The sequence below is a fragment of the Tursiops truncatus genome, chromosome 1 (assembly GCF_011762595.2).
Source record: "Tursiops truncatus isolate mTurTru1 chromosome 1, mTurTru1.mat.Y, whole genome shotgun sequence".
NCBI lineage: Eukaryota > Metazoa > Chordata > Mammalia > Artiodactyla > Delphinidae > Tursiops > Tursiops truncatus.
This window is the reverse complement of record NC_047034.1, coordinates 31,802,078-31,827,385: the sequence shown is the minus strand read 5'-3', so window position 1 is coordinate 31,827,385 and position 25,308 is coordinate 31,802,078. Positions and strand designations below refer to the sequence as shown.

Sequence of the window (25,308 nt, the reverse complement as noted above, 5' to 3'; positions counted from 1 at the left end):
TGTCTCAAATTTAGTCAGAAAATAGTCATGTAAGAGTATTACTTGTAAATGGGGAAGAATTCAAAATAACAATAGTTGGACCTCCCTGGTGGCGCAGTGGTTAACAATCTGCCTGCCAAGTCAGGGGACACGGGTTCGAGCCCTGGTCCAGGAAGATCCCACATGCCGCGGAGCAACGAAGCCCGTGCTGCACAACTACGGAGCCTGTGCTCTAGAGCCTGCAACACAACTACTGAGCCCACGTGCCACAACTACTGAAGCCCACGCTCCTAGATCCTGTGCTCCACGACAAGAGAAGCCACTGCAATGAAGAGTAGCCCCTGCTCACTGAAACTAGAGAAAGCCTGCACGCAGCAACAAGGACCAACACAGCCAAAGATAAAAAAATAATAAAAAAATAACAATAGTTGACGTAAACCTCATACAAAAGGAAATCCAAACAGCCAGTAAACACAGAAAAGTGTACGACTTCATTAAGTAATAAGAGAAAAGTGAGTCAAAACCAATGAAACCAGATGCTAATCAGTTTGACAAATACATAAATAAAGTGTGGTACTATCAGGTATTGTAGACCTGGAGTACTATGGGAATCTTCTACCCTGTTCATACTGGAGTATAAATCGACACAACCACTTTGGAAAGCATTTAGCACTCTCCATCAACTGAAGGTATATAAATAGCCTGTGAGCCAGCAGCCCTCACCCCTGCCCTGTGTAAATGCACCAGAATAGCCGGTACAGCAGGATTCCTGTCCATGATTTGCATTAGCACAAACTGAAAACAAACTATCCATTAAGAGTCGAAAATTTAATAAATTATGCATATTCATACAGTGGGAAAACTATCAAGCAATAAAATTGAATGAACTAGAGCTACAGGCTGCAATGTGGATGAATTTTTTAAACCAATGTTGAGTGAAAGAAATAAGAAAAGACTTCATATACTATGATCCTCTACATAAAGTTAGATGTTGACAAAACTAAACTCTTTTGTTAGGGATGCATGCAGGTTAAGGGAAAGGATTGTCAAGAAATGAGGATGGTGTTTAACTGGGAAGAGGGAAGGAGATTGTGATGAGAAAAGGATATGGGGGGCGGGTTTGAGATGCTGACAAGTATCAATACTTTCAGATTCCAGTAGTGGTTATGTAAGTATTCTCTTTTTATTTGTCACATTGAGAGTTTTGTCCTCTGCACTTCTCAGTACACATATCGTATTTTACAATTAAAAACCTGAGTAAAGAATCGGTCGCTTCTTGACTGCTGGATGTGGGAGTGGGATGAGACCATTTCATTTTAAGCCCTTCACTACTGTTTGCGTCCACATGTTATTCATTCAGCCTTAATTGGACATATGCTGTGTACCAAGCACTCTTCTAATTTTATATGTGTTTTAACTCATGTAATCCTCACAAGAGCTCTGTGATGTGGGAGCTTATCTCCATTTTATAGATGAGGAAGTTGAGGCCTAGAGTTATAGAACTTGTCCAGGGTTATATAGCTAATGGGTAGTGCCAGGCCCATTTGCCTCAGAGTCTGAATTTTTACAATACACTCTAAAAGAGAAATTTAATTACTAATTATAAGCCAAAAAATTGCACATTAAAGAAGATGACAAGTTTTCATCTATCCAGTTAGAGAAAAACACACAGTCTGTCTTTCACACACCTACATCTTGTATTGGCAGGGATTTTCCTTATTAAGCAATTATTTATTGACCATCTATTGTGCTGGCACAGGTGCTGGGGATAAGCACTTAATAAAATACACCCCCTATCTTCAAATAACTTGCACTCTAAGTGAGGAAGGAAGCCAACAGTTACAGTAGAGGTTATATACCAAGTGATACATCGCTGATGGCAGTGTAAAATCTCAGAAATCTTTTGGAAAGAAGTTTGGAGACAGGTACCTCAGAGCCTTAAAAATGTTCATTTGCTTTGACCTCAAACTCATTTTTATGGATTTATTGCAAGAATGTTATTCTCAATACAGAAAAAAGCCTTTATGCATAAAAACGGTTATTTTGTCTTATAATATTGAAAAGTTGGAAAGAATTTAAATGTGTAAAATGGTTAACCAGTAAACCCACTCAGTGGAATATTTTGTTGCCCACAAAAAAAAAAATCAAGGTTATGAATCCCCTGATTATATGAGAAATTATTGATTTCAATGTTAAATGGAGGAAAGGTGAACATAAACTTTGATATCCAATATGATGGGAGCTTTGTCCCAGAAAAATCACCCTAACCAGTGTACAGAAGGGAGGAAGGGAGAGCAGATGATAGGAAGGGAAATTATTCCAAAGCCTTATCATTAGTCTTACTTAAGTAATAGAATATCAAGTAATTTTACTTTCTAATTTTTTTGGTTCCATATTTCCATGTAAGGGATATGAATTATTAATACTTTGTAGTAGGAGGACACACTTTTTCACAAAAATTTAACACTATTCTAATTCTCTCCACTAGAGGGAGAAACTATTCCAAGTAATTGCACTTTGATGTGCTATTTTGAACCTGTCAGGAAGTTTTACTCTACTTTCCTCTGACTGTGGTGAGGGTTGGTTTGTTTGCTTATTTGTTTAGAATTTCTTTGAAATTGGTTTTAGAAGATTTATTAAACCATTATATTGAAAGTAGAGGAATTTTTCCATTTTTTCCCCTTTTTCCCCATTGAAAACTTGGCTGGCTTTAGTAATGAAACATTAAAGAATTTGAAGTTCTTAGACTGTCAGTTTTTTAAACATGATCTGAATATAAAAATATATGTTCATTGAGCAAATTTTTGAAAAAATGAACAACTCATTGAAGGAAATAAAAGCCACCTCTGCATGTACACACACCTAATCTGCTCTTTTGTCTTAAAGAAGTATCAAAAATATTTTGTCTTGTCACTAAATACTCTTCTACATCAGAGAATTTGATTAAGCTTATGCATCATCTCCCAGGAAAAACGCACAGATGTATTTTGAATGTAGAACTCCTGAAGCCCATTCATTAACTCTGGTTGAGACCTGGTGTCATTCTTTTCTTAGTGGCTTCATAGCGCATTCCTTCAGACGGTGAGCTGTTTTTGTTTAAACCAATCCCAATTTGGAGGCTCTTAGCTTTCTTCTAGCGTTTGGTTATAAACAATCTTATGACATCATGTTGGTAGATAAATCTTTGCCCACATCTTTGATTTCCTTAGGGTAAACCCTTGATGTAGGAGTGTTGTTAGGTACCAAAAGCTACTCTCCAGAAAGTGATACCAGCTCCTCTCCCAATGATGGCATATAATAGAGTTCCTCATTCTTTAAGTGATTGTTCAAAGCAGCTAAAATGTATAAATATACCGTACTGTTTTCATAAGTGTAGGTATTCTGATTGTTTATCGCTGCATAGGAAACCACCCTGAAACAGTGGCCTAAAACAATGAAAATCGTTTATTTTGTTCACAAACCTGGAAGTTGAGTAGAATATTAATTCTTTTACTACACTCTTACTGACTGAAAACAATACCTGTTTAACTAGCTAACAGTTCTGTAGGTCAGAAGTCCAGGCACAGCGTGACTGGGTTTCCTGCTCAGATACACACGGGAACATGTGAGTTCCCTCCTGAGAGTGTTAAAGCACGTGAAATTTAAGTGTAAGACATTGAGCCCCAAACGTTGGATGTTCACCATAGTTTGTGTGGGTCACAGAGCTGAAATCAAGATGTCAGTCTGGCTGTGTTAGCATCCAGAGGCTCTGGGAAAGAATGCCTCCAGGCTTCTTCGGCTTGTTGGCATAATTCAGATTCTGCAGTTGCAGGACAGAGGTCCCCATTTCCTTGCTGGCTGTCAGTCGGGGGACAGTCTCAGCTCCTAGAGGCCTCTCTCTTGCCTTCCCTGCTGCAGCATTTGACTTCTTCAGAGCCAGCAATGGAGAGTCTCCCTCTTGTCCCTTTTGTACTTCAATTCGGGAAGAGTTCAGGTCCTTTTCATGGGGTGCCTGAGCAGGCCATATCCACCTAGAATAATCTCCCTATCTTAAAAAATCAACTGATTTTGAACCTTAATTCCGTCTGCAAAATCCCTTCACTACAGCTAGATTTAGAGTTTGATTGGATAAGTGGAAGGTTTGTGTACTTCAGTAAGCAGGAGTCTTAGGGGCTCTGTTAGAATTCTGCCTAATGCAAGCAGTGTCCCCACTTCACAGACCGAAGTGTCTTATTTCCTGAAACTCCTAAGGGAGTTTATCAGTGTTCATTTTATTTCAGTGACCTTGGTGAATGGGAAGACTACCACCTCCGTGAGCAGGAATGGCACCCAGCTTCCTGAGTCCACAGTGTGGCTCTGCTGCTTAGTGGTGTGACCTTGGCTGTGCTGCTCTACTTACTCTGCTTCTCTGCCTCTGTTTCCCTCATCTGTAAAATAACATGGAGTTAGTGATTGTTTTTTCCTCGTAGGGTTTTTTATTTTATTTATTTATTTTTGGCTGCGTTGGGTCTTCGTTGTTGCTGGCGGGATTTCTCCAGTTGCGTCGAGCAGGGGGTTACTCTTCGTTGCGGTGCGGTGGCTTCTCTTATTGCGGAGCACGGGCTCTAGGCACACAGGCTTCAGTAGTTGTGGCACATGGGTTCTAGAGCGTAGGCTCAGTAGTCGTGGCACACGGGCTTAGTTGCTCCGTGGCATGTGGGTTCTTCCCGGACTAGGGCTCGAACCTGTGTCCCCTGCACTGGCAGGCAGATTCTTAACCACTGTGCCAGCAGGGAAGCCCCCTCTTAGGGTTTTGATGATTAGATTATCTAATACCCAGGGAACTCCAGGAACAGTGCTTGACTGTAAATTGCTTTAAAAGTGATTGCTTTTTAAAAACATGCTTTTGAATCTGCAATTATGTAATTCAGGTATGTTAAGCATGTTCATTAATAGGACTTCCTGCTATAAAGAGACCCACAAATAAAAATAGAATTTTTCTTTCTTGGTCTTAACTTCTTATTTCTGACTTACTATGTTATACGCATATGCCTTTTATGGTGGGCTGCCACAAATTTATGTTGGAAAGAGTGGAATTTAAATAAATCTTACCTATGCTAATTTGATAGATTTTGATAATTCATTTCACTAGCATGGTATGATATTACCAGTAGCAGACTAAAATCTGAGTTCACTTCTGGCTCTGCCCCTAAATCCTGATGAGACCAATAGCTGGAAAGGCTTTGGGATATTATACTATGAATTAGTTATAATATTGACTCTGTTTGTTTAGGATAACCTGGAGGAATGCCTAAAGCAGTTAAAGGAGGAAAGAGTAATGAGACTGAAGGCTGATAAACGAGTCAGTGAGGTAAACAGATTTCTTATTCTGCTTTAGAGAGTGTTTTGGTTTTATTTTGATTTGATTTTAAGCCATATACACATAATTTGTAAGCTTTAAAACTGTAATATGTTGCAAATTGGTTGTGTCATATGGACTTTTGCATTTACTGGTATTTAGTGATCATATGATCTATATTCCAGAAAGCATGTTTTTAAAAATGGGAAAATCTGGTTTTGTGTGTGTGTGTGTGTGTGTGCGCGCGCGTGCGCACGCGTGCTTTTATATGACATTAGCTTATTTCCTGTTTATGATTCTTTGATTCAAGAAGGCACTTTTTGTGCATATACTGTATATACAGTAACATAAAAGACACGATGAGACTCTCCTGGCAATGAATTAGGAAAGTGAATCATTTAAATAAATTTAAGATATTGGAAAACTTCTAAGAATGCAATGAAAGATAAAAATATATACTATGAGAATTACATTAGGGAATGTGCATGAAAGCAGGGCATAATCTAAAAAGTTCTATCCAAATATAATTTATCACAGGGTGAGTGTAGGGAGGAATTTTTGAAAGTGCATCCATTGGATTGGCGGACACTCATTCAATAAATGTTGAGCACCTGCTCATGTAAGGCAAAAGGGGCATCATGAACATTAATGGCCTTTCTGAGAAATACTAGAGTTGAGCTTACAGGGGGTTTTAAGTGCATAGATGATGAGCGGAAGGGGAAGAGTGCACGGGGGGAATATTTTCAAGAAGCCAAAGAAAATATTGGTGATTGTACATTTAATAAATTGGGTTGGGTATGATTTAGGACTTTTAAATGTAAGCATTAGATATTTTGCTCACTAAAGTTAATCCTTAACATTCAGCAGAGATGTAATATGTTTTATTCAAATCAGATTCTATATTTCATTTTCTAATTTAAGAGAAACTTAAAGCAGGTCATTTTCTAATGTGGAATGAGGCTCCATTATGAATTGAACTAGTTAGAAATGTGATATTTTGTGAAAGATCATTAATAAAATGGTAACTTTGGTTTATTTATATACCACCTAAGTGTTATATAGGAAACTTTGTTGGGTGCCTGTGGGTTTTGGTTACTATGTGATACGGTCTCTGTCTTTACTGGTGGAGAATTAGGTTAATTACAAATTAATTACAGTTTGAGTGTTTTAGTTTTGTTCCTTGAAAATAGGCAAGACTACTTCTGATGACAATGAGAAAAAATCATGTCAGACATTTTTAGTCTTCTTTTATAGCTGGAACATGAAAATGCCCACTTAAGAAATATGAATTTCTGTTTGTCTGCAGCCCTTCATGCCCACTCATTGACAAGCATGATCCTGGATGATGCAGGTGTTTTTGGGCAGCATTGAGAATTCTTTTCAGAAGTTCCATGCTTTCTTGGATCTCCTTAAAGTTGCTGGGTTAGTTCATTTCTCTTCATGGCGTTCTTCTCTTTGCGACTATAATGGTAGTTTGCTGAGGAACTGGAGCAATTTTCATCACTTCCGTGGCCATATTTAGTGTAATTATAGGTAATATAGTTGACTTTTTAAAATAAGGAGTTAAATTTGTTAATAAATGCAAATAGGGAAGCCTGCTTTGGTAGAGTGGGGAGCTCATTATAAAAGAGTAACCTGTAAATAGAGTAATTAGTAGGTGTAGTTTTTTGTAAGACTAAATTGAAGGCAGTTTTCATTGAAAATATTCGGGAATGCATAAGAATTTTCCTATCTTTCACTTATTTTGCTTGTTTGATAAGTTTGAATTAAAGTTATTTTTGCCTTAGACATAAAAATTATTATTAATCTGCAGGGGAGATATAGGTCCGTGGTTTTCAACTGGGAGCAATTTTGCTGGAAGAGGGAAGTGGAGACTGATAGTTGATGGAGTGGTGTTTTGTCAGTGAATGAATTGGTGTTGGTGTTGGGAAGGAAGGAACAAACACATTCTTGGAAACTGGAGGAAAGGTGGTAAAGAAGTGTGGGAATAGAGGTGTGACTGGCAGTGGATGACATGCATGGTACATGTTGAAGCTGCTAGTGAGACAGTGGGATGTGTCTTAGAGGATGAATCTGGAAAGGGCTGAGATATAGGGGGAGAGAGAGGCTTGTAGTCTGGAGTAGGATGTTGGCTTTTAAGATTTTAGAAGTATTTCATGATTGTAGGTCTGGGGAAATCTAAACTGCTCTTATGTGATTATAATAACCTTTGTCTTTTCTCCTTTTCTCCTCTGGTCCAGGCTTGGGCAGCTGGCCACAATGGCTGGTATAGATCAGTCAGATTTTCATTTACTAGGTCGTCCCCAGATGAATTCTACTGTTAGTAGTCCACGTAAAGAAGAAAAGAAGGGACTTGAAGAAGAAAAATCAGAATCAAAACAGGGTGCCCCAGGACAAATGCAAAATATCCAAGTAAGTGGACAGAACAGCACTTAATGATTCTAAGAGTGATTAGCAAAAAGGAAATGACCAAGTCAGGGGGAAAACAATAATGATCAGTCTCTAATAGTTCACATGCTCGGGAGCTAGAAGACTCTGGAATCCTTTCCAAATCTGAGATTAGTAAATGTGTGCCCATTTCATGACACTGTATTGTTGTAAATAAGGAGACTGGAAGTTCTCTAGAAAATTTATGAGTTAAAGCAAACTATCCTTATTAGAGAAAATATTCCAGATTTTAAATTATATAAATGTCTGTTCTATTCATATTTTACTTAGGTTTCCATTTGTATGCAGTCAGCTTACAATGAAGGTACACATACTGATATAATTTTTAAAATAAGTAATCCAGACATAGCTAATAGGTAACATATCATAGTGAATCACCTGGTTATGGAAATGGGAGGGGAAACCTGTCAGCTTTTCCTCTAGCCTTGCTTGGAGCCCCCATCAGCCAATCTCAGACTGGTCTTGGGAACTGACAGCTTGAGAACACAGTCTGGTCACAAACTATATACTGTTTGCATGTGCCTGGAGGATAGAAAAGAAATTAATTATCTTACAGAATAGGGTTTTATTTTTAGTGAGGGAAAGGAAATGGGTAATAAGTACCCCAATCACCAAAGTCTGAAAATGTAGCGGACATAGTCTTGGATATAGCTAGGTTAAGCTACGAATCACTTGGCAAGATATAATTAGAAAAAAACTGGCTCTGAAATCTTCTGAATATTGACTGTGTTAATAATAAGATCACAGAGTAACATTGAAGTTTTGAGCTCTACTTTTTAATGGTTGGCTCTGTTCATCACTGAATTTTTGTCTTGTCTTTTGTTTTTCCGTCCAGTTACAGAAAATTACAGGTGACGCTAGGATTCCTTTGCCTCTTGACTCCTTCCATATCCCAGTGTCTACTCAGGAGGCCTTAGAAACTTCCAAAGACAACCTGGGGTCCCAGTCACAGAGCAGCGGCAGGAGTCTTTTGAAGATTCATTGCTAGAACATGTTCGCCCTTCAGCAGACGTCATTTCTGGAACTGGAAGTCAAAGAAAAGAAGAGGAATTATCTAGAAATAGCAGGTCTTCTTCAGAGAAAATGAGCAAAGCAGGTGAATATACCAAAAAATACTCTGCTAGGAAACAACCTCGGAAGGACCTGCATTCCTGCTCTGACTCACCTGTAAAGCAGAAAAGCAAAGGAATTGGGCAAAATAATTGTTTGGTTAATAAACCAATTAAAAGTGAGTCTTCAAAAAAACATTTCTGTTAAGAAAGAGAGTAGAATAGTGACTTTCATCAAAGACAACTAAAAGTAAACTCAATCTACTAGAACATTCTGAAAGTGATACTCCTGGATCTGATTGTGAATTTCAAGAAAGCATCCATACTCTATCATGCCTAACATAGGTCTAAATCTTTTAAAATTATGTTTTTGCCTTCACATTTTAATAAATTACTTATGTTTTTATTATAGCATATGGTGGTTTCAGTTACTTGACTGGAAGCCATTAGAGAAAGATTTATCTATACTTTTTTATTATAATGAAAGTTTTGGTGTACTTTTCCTTGTGACACTTTGCACCATTCATTCAGCTAGTGTTTACTGAGGGCTTCATATGTACAGTACTTTTCTGGGTGCTATTGCTTTCAGCAGTGAACAAAATAAAGCCTTTATTCTCCTGGAACGAGCACTCTGTGTTGGGAGAAAATATAAACAACAAAGCAGGGTAAGGGTTAAAAAGAGATGGGAATAATAAATGGAATAGTTTTACCATTTGGTTAAATGTCAAACTATTATAAATCACATGGCCAGAAGCCATTGAGGTATTTTAATTCACAATAACCAGAGAGCCTCAAACATTTACCAAGGCACTTAACCGTGTTTATGGATTACAGCAACGCTCTGAGGTAGGGAACTGTTACCATCCTCGTCTATAGATGAGGAGTCTGAGGAGACATTATGTGAGTTGCCCAGAATTACACAGCTGTAAGTAAGTGGAAAGCTGCGATGTGACCCGAACCCATGCTCTTTTTTTTTTTTTAAATGTATGGACTTTATTATGTTTCATTTGTTTCTGATTTATGTGAATTTTTTCTTTAAAGATTTTTTCTGATATCGACCATTTTTAAAGTGTTTATTGCATTTGTTACAGCATTGCTTCTGTTTTATATTGTGGTTTTTTGGCCACAAGGCATGTGGGATCTTAGCTCCCCCACCAGGGATCGAACCCTCACCCCCTCCATTGGAAGGCGAAGTCTTAACCACTGGACCACCAGGGAAGTCCCCCTTCTGTGACTATTTTTATGGCAATTTTTTTAAATTTTATTTTTTATTGACGTATAGTTGAATTACAGTGTTGTGTTAATTACTGCTGTACAGGAAAGTGACTCAGTTACACATTTATCTACATTCTTTTTCATATTCTTTTCCATTACGGTTTATCACAGGATATATAGTTCCCTGTGCTCTACAGTAGGACCTTTTTGGTTTTTTTTAAATACATCCACTTTTTTTAAAATAAATGTATTTTTTTTTTTTTTTTTTTTGGCTGTGTTGGGCCTTTGTTGCTGCACGCAGGCTTTCTCTAGTTGCGGTGTGCAGGCTTCTCACTGTGGTGGCTTTTCTTGTTGCAGAGCACTGGCTCTAGGTGCATGGGCTTAAATAGTTGTGGCATCGGGCTTAGTTGCTCTCTGGCATGTGGGATCTTCCCGGACCAGGGCTCGAACCCGTGTCCCCTGCATTGGCAGGTGTATTCTTAACCACTGTGCCACCAGGGAAGTCCCATGTAGGACCTTTTTGTTTATCCATCCTGTATATACACCAGTTTGCACCTGCTAATCCCAAACTCCCAATCCAACCCTCTCCCACCCCCTCCCCCTTGGCAACCACCAATCTATTCTCTATGTCCTTGGTTATGTTTCTGTTTCACAGATAGGCAGAACCCAGGCTCTTAATTACTTTGTTATCCTGTTTCCTTGTTAAGAGAAGAAGGGTGTAAGGAAGGCACCGAGCGAGAAGGCAGTGAGCACTAGAAGTGCAAAACAGTGGGGCTGTCAGAAAGCACACCTGACTCCTTCCCCAATCGTGAGCAGAATTTTTAAACGGCAGAGTATGTGATGACACATCTCTGGATTGAATTATGTCTCCCTGTAAAACATGTACAGATAAGTCTTTAGTTCATTCAGACTGAAAGGTGAGAGCAGAGAACAGCTGGAGTGTCAGATTTCTTCTAGAAGTTCCTGCCTGATTGTTACTAAGAGGGCTCCTACAGTACTAGTTAGTTCATTAGTCATGGATTGGGTGTTAGAGGAGTGAAACAATGAGCAAAATGTAGCGTTGGCCCTTTAGCAGTGGGGTGAGAGGGGAAGACACACAGCAGATGTCTCATCCTGCACGTGACATGCTGTGATGGGCATATTCAGGGCGTTTGGTCAGTGTTTGTGGAAGACGAGGGGGAGCTGTGAGGCAAAGAAAAGTCATCAAAGAGGCAGTCCCTAAGCTAAGTCTTAAAGGACTTGTGAAAAACTGGTGAGTCAGCCGGTGAAGGGAAAGGACACTCAAGGCAGAGAGGATAGCGGAAGTCCAGAGCCGTGAGTGTGCGAGGGATGTGTTACAGAGCCACAGGCACAGGCTCTGGAGGATCAGTGCAGTGTCACCAGGCAGTGGCAAGTGCCCCTAAAGGAGGCCGCGAGGAGGAGGAGAGCGGGTCTTAACCACCCATGTGCATGGAGCTGGCTTCCTCAGAAAACAGCTAAGAATGGAAAAGACACGTTCAGGTGGCATTTTAGACCACTGACGTCTGTATGGATGAGGAATTTGAAGAAGCCTGGAGACAATTATGCCCCACTCTTCTGAGGAGCAGTGTTTTTATTTTCAAGAGGGACTTTCACGCTGCCACCTCCTCACCTGTCCCTACTGAAAGGTTTATAGGCCGGCAGAAGGGAGAACCTGGCTTAAGTAAAGTTAATCAGGTTTCTTTACTGTACAGATCCTCGGGGCTGCTGTAGGCTAGTGTTCATTCTGGATCATCACAGCAGGCATATGGTATACAGCCATCCTCAAAGCTATTTGACTCTAGTGTCCTTTTTTAACAGAAGTGTCTAACAACTGGTTCCACCAAACAGCAATTTGGTAACTTCTAGACCAGGTAATAGCAAGAAGAAAGGGGTCTGAAATAAGGTATAGATGAAGAGAGGAAATAAGTTCTAATTGTATTTAGGAAATTACAAGCAAGACTTGATTTTGGGAAGTAAGGAAGAAGTAGGAGGCAGAGGCTGAACCCCCATCTGTGTGACTGAGGTTGGGTGGTGGTATCATTGAGTTTGGAAATAGGGGATAAAGAACTGAATTGGGAAAAAGACTTTAGTTCTGGACATGTTGAATTGTAAAGCACGTGTAGAATTCAGGAGACACACTGGTAGATAACTGGACATGCACGTGAAGACATGGAAAGATAAAAATTTGAGTGTCATCAGCACATATCAGCACTCATTAAAATCATGAACATGGATGAGAGTTCAGAGAATTGTGAGTACTGACAACGTTTAAGTAATAAGCAGAGAAGGAATTCTGGAAAGGAGAGAGGTGATAGAGTTTCAGGAAGGAGGAAGTAGATGACAGTGTCATCCTTCAGAGAATGTGAGTGTCCATTGGATTTGGGCAGTTAGGTCCCCAGTGACCTTAGAGCAGTTCAGTGAAGTGGTGGACAAAAAGCCAAATGGCAATAAATTGAGGGTGTAGGGCTGCCTGTGGGGGCCAGTCGAGGCTAGTGAAGACAGTGGGAATAGGCTACTCTCAAGGAGTTTGGATGAAAAGAGAAAATAATTCGCAAAAAAGAATTTTTTAGAATGAGAAGGACTTATATTTTACATGTTGAAATGAAGGAACCGATAAAGGAGATCCTGAAGATGTAGATAATAATTTAGAGAATTGGGGAAACATGGACATATGAATAAGAAAAAAACCTTGCACAGTCTATAAAAATCACTTGTATCCTTCGAGTTGGGTGGATACTGGTAAGTTTGGGAGGAAATAAACGTAAGAAGAGATAGAAGTTAAATGAGTTTATACTGATAGCCTCAGTTTTCTTTGACCCAGATTTTTCAGAGACACATATATACCCATACATAATTACAGTTTTAAAATTCTTTCATAGTTACATGTTTTATTAATCACGTCTGAGAAAAGTCATTGATTTTCATTTTGTACCGCATTTTCTTGTAAGGACAAGATACAGTGACAACTTCCAAGCGATTTGCATATCAGAGCTGAAACAGAAAGTATCTCCATAATTGAATTTTCACTTATTTGTAATAAGTTTATCCTTAGGAGGATACTTTCATAGTGTTTGATCACAGATGAGTCTGGGCATTGCTATCACTCAATAATGTTAAGCATCTGTCAGGCTCTCTCCTATACTATATATTATTTTTTTATCCGTGAAGCAAATATTTATTGGCGGCCTGTGGCAATAAGATACACCTAGGTCCTCTTTCCTTGGTATATTCACAAAAGCCTCTGAAACTAAATTTCGAAGTCAGGCCATACTAAGGCCTGGCATAATAAGTTTTCATCGTTAACAGTTTTTTTGTGTTTGTGGGGTTTTTTTGTTTTTATTTTTTTGAAGCAAGGATAAGACACTGTCTTAACTCAGTAGTTGTCCATTGATTAATAAATCTGAGAAGACATTGATGAAGCATGGTATTTTGAATATCCTTTCCACAGCATAGGTAATGGGCCTTCCTGAAACTCTGGTGAGATGCTTATCATTTTCAGATTTTGGAGTGGCAGAGAAAACCCTATTACACCTTGAATTATCACTAGAAACATGAATTCAGCCAAATAAAAACAGTGCCTCTGCCTACTGAGGTTGTCAATTTCCATCTTAACAAAAGTGAACATTTCTCCTTTAGATTAAAATCAAGAAAATCCCCTCTGTCCAGGATTCAATAATGGGGTGCAAGAAAGAGGAAAACTGAAGCTATTCCCTCTTTACACCTGAACAGTGAATTCATTCTGATATCAAATATTTTTTATGATTCTGTTATGACCAGGTGCTTTATTGTGTTTAGAGATCAAGTTACTGTTCATACTTGGTAAGTAAGAAATATCCATGTTTTAGGACTCTGAATAGTAACTTTATATATTGTATATATATATTAAAAATAAATATATATATATTATATATAATATATATTCCACCTATTCAACAAAATTGTAATTTTCATCATCTCTTACGAATGATGAACTGTATTCACTCTTTGGAAAGGGCTTATAGGGAATTAAAGTCTCCATATACTTTCTATATAAAACCATAGAAACCAAATTCTCAACTGGGAGCAAACTTAGGTTTTGCTATGAAGGTTTATGCTTGCCTGGCCTTAGAGTGACAGGCCACGAACTCAAGGTGGAGTATTTTTCCTCTAAGTTACTTTTTCACTGATGCCACCCTGAAAAAAATTGGAGGCAGTATTTTTTGAAATAGCTTTATCTCAGTAACCCTTTAAAAATGCATCAGGGTATGGGGAACATAACTGTCAAAATGTTCAAGCAACTCTTGTCGATTTAAGTGTAATTGATCAGGAGTAATTCAGGAAGGAGCTGGGTACAAAAGACAAAAGACCCGAGGCTATTTCATGTATTGTTTTTGGCTTATTGTACAAAACAGAGAAAGTCTCATACACTCATGCAGTCAAGGTCCCCTACTGTTCTCTCCTTTTAGTAGAAATAAAAGAGAGCTAGTTTCTCAATAGCAGCATTCTATCCTTAAGTGGGTACACAGTGATATTCTAATGGTCTCTGGAGCAGAGAATAATTCCGTGGCAGGTCTGACATCCAGTCACCGGGTTCTCTGTAACTTAGTCTTTCATGGCCAAGGACTATAATCATTATTTCCATTTGTATTTAGCATCTCAAAATTGAAAGGATTCCATGGACAACAAAACAGTAAGTGATTTCATGAAGTGTTTTAGTATGCATAAAATAATAAATTATAAAAATACAAATCATCAGTAAAACTTTTTCTTTCCGGAGAACTATATTCAGAAATTAATGTAAGCATCTAAGGTGCGCATGTTTTTCAACCATGATCATGTGTGTCTGTGTGTGTGTGTGTGCATTCCACTGCTACAGGAGACATGCAAAATAATATCAGATTTGCTACTATATGAAGTACTGGTTTCTCCCAAAAACTGTGCGCTCGCAGGGTTCGTTCAGGAAGGTGAGTGCCCTACCACCACATCACAGTCATATCTCATCACCTTCGGCAGGAATAATTTACAGTTTAACCTTACATGCAGGCATATTAAATTAGTATTACTCATCAGAACTTGCTTATTAATAAAACAAATTGAATTAGCCACTGGAGAATCATGTTTGGAAGTTCAATGACAATTTTACATTTTTAATAAAGGCTCAGAAATATTATTGCAGAGCAGGTGGTACAAAAAACTGTGGTCAAATTTGACATTCATTAATAATTGAAGTGTGGAACGCAATAGGTGAAAATTGATATTGATTTCTTTCGTCTAATATTTGGAAGAGTTCTAAAAGGTAAATAAAATGAGATAACAAGACATATCAAGTCTCAATGATTTGTTTGATCACCTCCTTCCCACATATCACTCCTTCACCTGCCATGTTTTGAATAATTCAATGCCATAGTCTTTCCATTTCAGTGCATTATAAAACACACTCAAGCTGGGTTTCAATCATATTAGACTGAAAGCTGAACTTTTTATGAAGGATTATTTAAAAACAAATGTGTCTTGAGCCCAACAGCCTTTGAAACCAAACAATTCTGGGAATTCAGTAAGGAAATGTCAACACGGTGGAGAACTTTTGGATTCAGAAAATTCAGTAATCCTACTTGATGTATGTTAACCGTATCAATATTAACAACCTTCTGCTTGATTTTAGCACTGATTTGAGAGCTGAGTTACTACTGGTCTTGTATTTTAACTAGTTGTGAAAGGACTGAGAGAGTTGTTCTTGGGTTGAACTTGACCTGCCTCTGGGAATGCTCTCTGTTCTATCCGTCTTGAAAAGCTTTATGCAAGTGCATTTCTCTGCCTTCCTTCTTCTCATCTTCACCCCTTGGGAAAATGAAAGATGCTCAAATATAGATGTGAACACTGCAGATGCTCTGTTTGGCAATGGTGTCTTTCAGCTTCCCAGTGAAAAATTATATTGCTGACCACCCATTTGACTAAAAAGTGACTCATTTTACTGACAGATATCTGGCTTGAGATGCCAAAAGAAAGGTCATTTCAAATTTCCTTTTTAATTTTAAGTCACAACTTTGTGTTGCAACACTACTTGTTCAAAAGTTAGGTCATGAAGGTTCCTTCCTATGACCTCCAAGTAATCAAAATGTTCTTCAATAGGCTATATTAAAAGCAAGCAGAATATTCCTAATTATCAATCTTTCTCTTGAGTCATATAGTTCTTGTAATTTCAAGGAAGAGAAACTCAAATGTAAAGTGTTACAATAGCCAAGCCTACCAGCATTGTTATCTAACCATTCAGCAATTTTCTCTGCCAAGTTACTCTGAACCTTAGACTACTGAGAATGTGTTTTAAATTAATTTTTAAGGTTCTCCTCTTTTGAGTTAAAAAATGGTCACAATTTTTATAAGTAAAATTAAAGAAAAAACACAAAATAGAACATCTGAGATATTTCCATTAGGCATTATCTATATATAAACATATATATATATATAATTTTAATATCTATACATATATTAAGGCACTGGGATAAATCTCCATCTTCTGTGCCAGTGGGACATAGGTCCATTATCTTAGGAATAGGGAACTCCTTTCACAATGGAAGTGAGGAAATTGGCTGGACCATCCTTCTTGAATATAATTCCATGAAGCCACCATTTAAGGTCGTCTGGATCTTGGTTCCTTCTAGCAATCTACTACTCCAACAGTGTGTAGTTCATCAAATTCAGGTCTTTCTGAAGCCAGGCTAGAAATACAAAGTGAGGTGGACGACTAAGATAACTGACCAAAAAGGAGGAAAGGAAGACGAGCAAAACAATTTCCCAATTTCATTTTTCCCATATTCTCTGTGCTTGACAAGGGAAAAAATATTCGGGTCTGAGTTCCTCTCATTCTTAGCCATTGTTGGTTCAAAGTCTGAGAAAAAAAAAAGGTAAAAACGAAAATATGGAGTCCAGAATTCCGTTAGCTCTCTTGCATGTAATATCACAACTTAAAAGTCCTTCCAAAATGGAGGGATAAACTTTTAAAACTATAGCCCAATCTTTTCAATCTAAACAAGTAAACACTAAAAATATATTTTAGAAATCCAGCAAACACACTAACCACAGTCAAAGCAAAGGAAGGCTTATGGCTTACCAAATGACAGTGGCTGTCTACAAGAGAGAGAACGATAATACTCCAAAATTCTATCTGACCTGGCAGAGCTCAGCACAGCTACTATTCTTCTTTCCTAAAATCAAGACATAAAGAAATTGAATAAAACTTGCCAAAATGTCACCCGGTGCTTCCAAAAGCAGATTAAAGAAGGGAGTGTCCAGAAATGAGGATGAAGAAAACTACTTAGAGAAGCCCCTTCTCCTATCAGTGGGCCACCAGGGTTTATCTGGGTAATAAAATGATAATAGGCCTTTTTGTCATCTTCTTTTTATAATTTATATATTTAAATTTCAGTTAACATTTAAAAAATATCCATCAGAATGACAGGCATTTCCAGAAGTATCAGTTTTTTTAATCCTCACCCTTTTACAAATGTGAAAACTGAGGCTCAGTATAGCTGTCAAGGGATTTTCCTAAATCATTGAAGCTGTAAATTTGGGACCGAAGTCTAAATCAGTTTCTCATTTTATCTTGGCTATCTTCTTAAAATTCTGTTTAGGGACATGGGGAGGGGGAAGGGTAAGCTGGGACGAAGTGAGAGAGTGGCATGGACATATAGACACTACCAAATGTAAAATAGATAGCTAGTGGGAAGCAGTCACATAGCACAGGGAGATCAGCTTGGTGCTTTGTGACCACCTAGAGGGGTGGGATAGGGAGGGTGGGAGGGAGATGCAAAAAGGAGGGGTTATGGAGATATATATATACGTATAGCCGATGCACTGTTATACAGCAGAAACTAGCACAACATTGTAAAGCAATTATACTGCAATAAAGATGTTAAAAATATATATAAGAAAGCTATACTATAAAATAGATACAGTGATAATATATCTGAGAGGTGGAATTATGGCTGCTTTTTATTTTTTTAATCTATTTTTGGATTATTTGATTACATGATTTCTCTATAAAGAATATGAATCTCTTGTGTAATAAAAGTTATTCAAAACCAAAAAAACAAAACAAAACAAAATTCTGTTTAGGAAGAGAGGATAGAATGAAGGTTTGAGCATAGAAATCATTCTGGAAATCACTGAAGATAGTGGGTCTGTAGTGCAGTTTCATTTGTAGTGGGTTTGGCTTATATTCTTATATTTAGTTTTATTTCTATACAACTATCAAAGAAGGAGAAAGAAGTTAGGTAATATTTGCATTTGCAACTAATCAAAGCAGAATTGCTTTTAGCTTTAACAAAAAGATCGTCTGTGATCTCAGATTAACATCTTTATTCTTAAATGGAGCATATATAACATTTATTGGCTAAGATTATTTGCAATAAACAAGACTGTTTACTGTTTACCACCTAGCAGATGACTATTTGTAAGTCTCACTGAGATGCTAAAACCTTATACTGAGCTCTCATTTTACCAGAGTGAATTTAAATTAACTTCAGCAGCCAGAATTAATGAAACCGGGTAAATGATGCAAAGATATTCCACAGGGTATTCTGTTTTAATTAGAGATAGAAAATGTGAGTCATTAGAGGTTTTAAAAAATGTTGCATTGTATTACTTTCTCATATTTTGAATCTAGGAATATAGATGAAAACTTCAGTTTTAATGTATATCAGCTCTGAATTTATATTGAGTGAATAGTAAAGAGTCTGAATGAAGAACATAATCTGGAGGCATTCAGGTACAAGTCCTAAATTTTATTAGAAGTTGAGTATCTGTTAATTAGCAGGCAGCTATATAACTTAATTATAAAGCCACTACAACTCAAACATTGTAGCACTACCACATGAATGAACACATATACAAATTAAACAGAAAAGAATATCCACAAATAGTTCTTAGTATGTCTGGGAAGTTTGATTGTGATAAAGTCAAGTTATAATGTTAAAATTGATGCCTAGAAAACTACACATCCATTTAAAACTCAAGTCTGTACCTCACACTACATACCAAAATAAATTACACAAGTTGCACATGTAAGAAGCTTGCAAGTTGCCACTTTACCCTAACAAGATGCGTCTTTTACAAATGCTTTCTCCCACTCTGTGGCTTGTCTTTTCATTCTCTTGATAGCGATTTTCACAGAGCAGAAATTTTCTATTTTAATGAAGTTTACCTTATCAATTCTTTCATTTTTGGAGTGTGCCTTTGGTTTTATATTTTAAAAGTCATTGCCATACCCAAGGTCATCTAGGTTTTCTCCTATGTTATCTTCGGGGAGTTTTACAGTTTTGTGTTTTACATTTAGGTCTGTGGTTCATTTTGAGTTAATTTTTATGAAGGATATAAAGTCTGTGTCTCGGTTGCTTTTTTTTTTTTTTTTTTAATATGGACATCCAGTTGTTTCAGCACTATTTGACGAAAAGACTATCTTTGCTGCATTGTATTGTCTTTGTTCTTTTGCCAAAGACCAGTTGATTGTATTTATGTGGGTCTATTTTGGGGCTCTTTATTCTGTTCCATTGATCTACTTGTTTCACCAATACCACTCTGTCTTGATTACTGCACCTTCATAATAAGTCTTCAAGCTGGGTAGTGTCATTCCTTCAACTGTATCCTTCAATGAGGTGATAGCTATTCTGGGTCACTTGCCTCTTCATATGGACTTTAGAATCAGTTTGCCAATATCCATAAAATAACTTGCTGGGATTTTGATTGGGATTGCACTGAATTTCTATAGATTAACTTGGAAAGAACTGACATTTTGATAATACTGAGTCTTCCTATTCATGAACATGCAATATCTCTCCATTTATTTAGTTATTCTTTGACTTCATTCATCACGGTTTTGTAGTTTTCCTCCTATAGAGGTTGTACATATTTTATTAGATTTATACAGAAGTATTACAGTTTTGGCAATGCTAATGTAAATAGTGTCGGTTTATTTTTAAACCTATTCCACTTGTTCATTATTGGTATATAGGAAAGCAATTGCCTTTTGTATATTAACCTTGGATCCTGCACCCTTGCTATAATCACTTATTAGTTACAGGAGTTTTGGGTCAACTCTTTAAGATTTTCTACATAGATGATCATGTCACCTGTGAACAAAGACAGGTTTATGTCTTCGTTCTCAATCTGTACACCTTTTATTTCCTTTACTTGCCTTATTGCATTAGCAAGGACTTGCAGCACAATATTGAAAAGTTATAATAAAGGAGGACATCCTTGCCTTGTGCTTAATCTAGTGGGAAAGCATTGAGTTTCTCTCCAGTAAGTATGATGTTAGCTATTGGTTTTTTTGTAGGTCGTATTTATCAAGTTAAGAAAGTCCCTCTCTATTCCTAGTTCACTGAGAGTTTTTCTCATGAGTGCACGCTGGATTTTGTCAAATGCTTCTTCCACATGTATTTATATGTCTTTTTTCCTTTATTTGTCTTGGTTGGATTATATTAATTAATTTTCAAATGTTGAACGAGCCTTACGTACCTGACACAAATCCCGTTTGGTCATGGTATATAATAGTGTTTATACTTTTTTTGGCTTCAATTTGCTAACATTTTGTTGAGAATCTCTGACACAATTTTTATCACATTTCTACTATAAAAGGTTTGGGATTCTAATGAATTTAAGCTATTAATTGGTCTTATCAAATTGTGCTTTTTATTCAAAGATACACCATAACAGAACCTTGAGGGAATGGATGGTGAATGGTAAGGCCTGAATTTACACTTCTTTTATTCTTTATACCCTGAATCCGTCTCTCAACAAGTGTTCACGGTTGATGTTTATTTTTTTGGAAATTAGACATAGCTCACTCCATTCATTCATTCAACAGATTCTACAGCAGAAGGGAGGCTCCTAAGGAGGTAGGGTGTATTAGTGGGGCTGCAGGTTATTACAGGGAATGCAAGCAAGGCCTCAAAATGGAGACGGTGATATTTGAGAAAAGACCTAAAAAAGTAAGTGGATGAGTACTGTAGATAGTAAAGACAACAGCAATTCAGGTAAAGGGAACAGCAAGTGAAAATGTCTTCCTACTATACTTGTTGAACATCAAGGACTAAAGAGTATAAGGTGTTTGGAAAAGAGTGAGCAAGGAGTAGAGGTGGAGGAGATGAGATCAAATATATAATGTGGAGGGTAATCATGTAGCAACTTTCCAGCATTTTAAGAACTTCAGCTTCAACTATGATGAAGGGGAAGACACTGAAGCCACATAATTCTTCTGACTTAGATTCTCAAAGGGTTCTCCGGCCACTGTGTTAAGTACACAGTTCAGAGGGATAATAATTAAGATGACAGATAATGAAATCTTAATCCTGAGTGGTAACAGTGGAAAAATCGAGAAACTGTCAAATTCTGGTTCTATCTCAAAGATAGGGCTGACACATTTTGCTTGTGTATTGGATGTGAAAGGAGAGAGAAAGAAAAACGTTAAAGATGAATCACATTTTGTAACTGAGCACCAGGAAGAATGGAGCTGCGCTTTTCTGTTTTGGAAAGTCTACAGAAAAAGCATGAGTGACTATGTGTGTATTTGATTGCAAGCTATATTAAGTTTGGGATGTCTATTAAATGACAAAACAGAGATATTCTGTTAGTAACCAGTCTTGTTAGGTGGACCCAGTCCGTAAATGACAACCATCAACCTACCTAATCTGCTCAGTTTGAAGCCCCATAAAGGATTTGGGGGCATTAGTGTGAAGAGGGCTTCCTTTTGCGTTTGTGTGTATGTGTGTCATTTGCTTTGACACTGTGGTTAGGCTAAAGTAGCACTATTCTGGGCTTTCATCTTTGGCAACTTTTTTCTCACCAAGCTTTTTTATTGGGTTGACGCCGAATGAGTATTTGCTTGATTCTTCATGTCCTGATTCTTTAACTATTTTCCTAGTTTGGACAGCCACAAATTTGGTTAGTATTTGTTAATTTCACCCTTCAACTTGGACACACTTGAAGCGAAGTGAAGTCCCACCACACTGATGGTAGACTCCATCTGAGCATGCTCAAAAGGGCACAGAAGGTTGTCCACGGGGAGGGTACTATCAAAGGCTGATTGACAGTATCTGTGTTGTAGACCAACTTAAGGGCAAACACATGCGGTTCTTACGCTTTCTTGCTCCTGATAATAGGCAATGGTAGGCTCTGGAACACAATGTTTGAACCCAGCAGGAATAGTGTTGCATTATATGTGACATGACTAAGATAAGGGGTATATATGTTATCTAGCATATATCTTCTTTTTTATGCTACACAAATACAAGGCTGTCACTTTCTGAGACATTAAACTTTCTCTGGCTGTGACAGATTAAAAGCAGATGCCAAGTTAGAAACATTTCTGAATTAGGTGATTTGGGTTCCTTGACCAGGTTAAAAAAAACAAAACAAAACTGGTTTTCTTCTTGGTTTCACATTTAAACTATATGAGTTAGTCTAAATTACATGACCAAAAAATCGAACTACTAAAATAACAGGCTCTTATCATTATTATTTTGATATAATAAATAATAGAGGGATATTGTTTTACTAATAATTACCAGCATTTAGTAACGACAAGCCAAACATTAAGCCTTTAGGAAATTTGTGAACTCCTTCATTTCTTACAGTAACTCTGTCAGATTGGTACCAGTATCTATCCCCATTGAGAAGAAACTCAGATTCAGAGGAAGACACTGAGACACAGAGAGGTTAAATGTAACTTGTCTATAACTGCCCTAGCTGCTATGCTAGTCGGCTTCATCAACCACTATCACATTTCTTTAAATGGACTTCAGATTCAGATAAACAATTTTTCCTGGTTGCATGGAAATCATTTAACAGGCCCACATTGCAATGCTTGAAACGCAAGTCTGAGCCCAAATCTGAGAACCTTAAACCATATGATCACTAAAAATACTGAGTATCAATTCTGAGCCTTATAATACGAGTTTGCATTTAAAATAACAGGCCCTATTAGGAATAAGTGTACAAATGGCATTCTAGGAGGGAATATATCCAACAGGTGTTTTAAGTTCCTTTAGTGGCAGTGAAAAAGTATGAAGGCATTTCCTGCAATACTAAATGAGCTGATTTGCTTTTGGTGGGTAAACACTGAACTTTGTTCACAAAACTTAACCTGAAAGTATTTTCTAAGTATCCTGCTATTACTCAAAGTTAGCCTTGTTATCTCCTTTAACAAACAAGAATGGTAAGACACAGTCTCAGTTAGTATAGTATGGATAAATCATTTGCAGTCTTGGGTAAACTTGTACCTTAACAAGTGTCTTCAATTTGGGGAAGACATGATTTCACAATTGCCATTCTCTATGCGTATTATTGCCATATAAACTAATTCCAGCAAAAGAATGCTATAGTTAGGTAGAACCTTTCATAAAGTGATGCAGTCACTCAGGAATACTTTATAACCTAAACCGACTGGACAGTCAGTAACCAATGAATTATCCTAATGCTGATTCATCTCAGAGGTCCTTTATTCCAATGACTTTCGCTGCTATCCTTCTCTTTTCCCTTTGGGATTAAGAACTACGCATAAAGTCTTAGTTACTCTAAGGTTCACCTTGTACCTCTCCTGTCATACAACTCATCACTTTCCCCACCATCTGCCGCCAAATGCCAAAAAGAAATCTGAGTACTCTGCGGTCATGGCACAGGTATTTCTAAAGAGAGAAACACCTGTTCAAAAATCACTAATCCGAGAATAAATATATGGGGAAATGAACTGGGGACATGAGTGGAATCAACTGAAACTGTGAGAGGCCAGCAGGGCAGATATGTGTGTCTCTATGTGCCTTAAAGAATAATGCTCTCTATGAGAAAAAATGCTTTAATGCCCCAAACTTTAATCCAATTAATATCTGGGAATATATTTCAAGACCACTTGTATATATGTGTATGTACATAATGTTAGCATTGTATATTATTTATGTTCTCCCTTATATTCATGAGAATATGTTGCCTTTAAAGTTTAAACTTTCTTGTTGATTTTGTACATGGATGAAGGTTCACACAGTAAGATAAGTTCAAGGATTTCTTTCTCCAGTACCATTGATATGAATTCCTATTACTTAATTTCTTTTTGATAGATTTTCAGATGACAGTCCAAGATAGTTCTGCCAATGGAAATCACAGGACTACCAAATATGGAAAAGACTTTGGAACACTTACAGTGTGTTTTCATGGTCTGCATCAGAATTCTACAGAAGGCGTTTGGCTGAATTGGCAGTGAAATGAGAATGGAAAGTTAGTGTGTCGGTTACTTTTCAGTGTGGTGTTTTCTTCTCTACTATTCTACTATGTATTAGAAATTACGTAAAAATCAGGAGAAGAGAAATGGTTAAGAAAAAATATAATCTGTCATGTTAAAGACATTCGGCACTTACCTAGACTCACAGGTAACATGAGAGAACATGAGAGCTGGCTTGTGAGAGCTAACCTTGTTCCATTTCCCTCAGTGTCTTCATGAAAAGCTTTGAGGCTCAAAGAAGGAAGTGACCCTGCCAGGTGCATACCATGAATCAGTGATGAAAGGGAGACTCCTTGGCTTCTGTAGAGCCATGCCTCTGTGCACACGGTATTAAAGAAGCATTAATTAAATGCCCCTTTACCTAACAACCTGGAGCTTAATCATAGGGTTTGGGCTTCTTGTCTCTTCTTTTCCTTTGCTTTCTCTTTTACATCCTTGGAGGCCTTAGTTTTTAGTTGCTCTCTTGAACTGGATTTACAAGACATTTATTTTCACTAGCCCTTATTTTTTTGGATTGTAGGCTGAATTTTTAAGAAGTTGGGGAAGGATACTGAACTGCCAAAAGTTAACAGATTATTGGCAAAGATATAAAAATAATTAGAATGCCAATTTCCCTGGGTATTCCCTGTGTACTTTAGGGGTAAAAATAGTATTTGTAAAGTGATTTCAAAATGTGCAAATATTACCTGTGGGATATAACCTACGGGTGAAGAGCACTAACTCTAAAATTAATTTGCCTGGATCTTTTTTCCCCAGCTCCACCACTTATTAGTGGTGGGAGTTCAGGAGTGGTACTTCTTTGTGTTTCACTTCCTCTTTGAAAATCAAGGGCTTAATAACCTCACCCATTTTACAGGGCTGTGGCGTGGAGTTAATACATGTAGAGTGGTTCGGAATCCATGCCACTCTTAAGTCTTTTAAAATCAATCTTACTATTGTTGTTACTACTATTATTAATTTGTTAGCTGTCCTTGAAAAAGTTTGCCAGCAGTACTCACTTGCTTTTCTTTTTGTTGTATATTCTCTACATCCCACTTAAGCATTCTACCAAAACT

The 25,308-nt window shown here is 37.4% G+C and overlaps 1 protein-coding gene across 4 annotated transcripts in view; it reads right to left on the bottom strand.

The window, feature by feature from the left end:
• Window positions 1–25,308, bottom strand: part of LOC109551192 (uncharacterized) — a 99,995-nt gene that overhangs the window by 10,961 nt on the left and 63,726 nt on the right. For 2 of the 4 annotated variants that reach the window (XR_012330492.1, XM_073801899.1), the window contains one exon: window positions 8,499–8,768. Coding sequence is in view for 1 of the 4 variants with exons in the window: in XM_073801899.1 (XP_073658000.1) it covers window positions 8,757–8,768 (12 nt within the window). In the remaining 3 variants the exon portion in view is untranslated. Of the gene's footprint in view, window positions 1–8,122; window positions 8,769–17,095; window positions 17,190–25,308 lie in introns of those variants that run through there. The other 2 variants (XR_012330493.1, XR_012330504.1) reach the window with 2 other exon arrangements.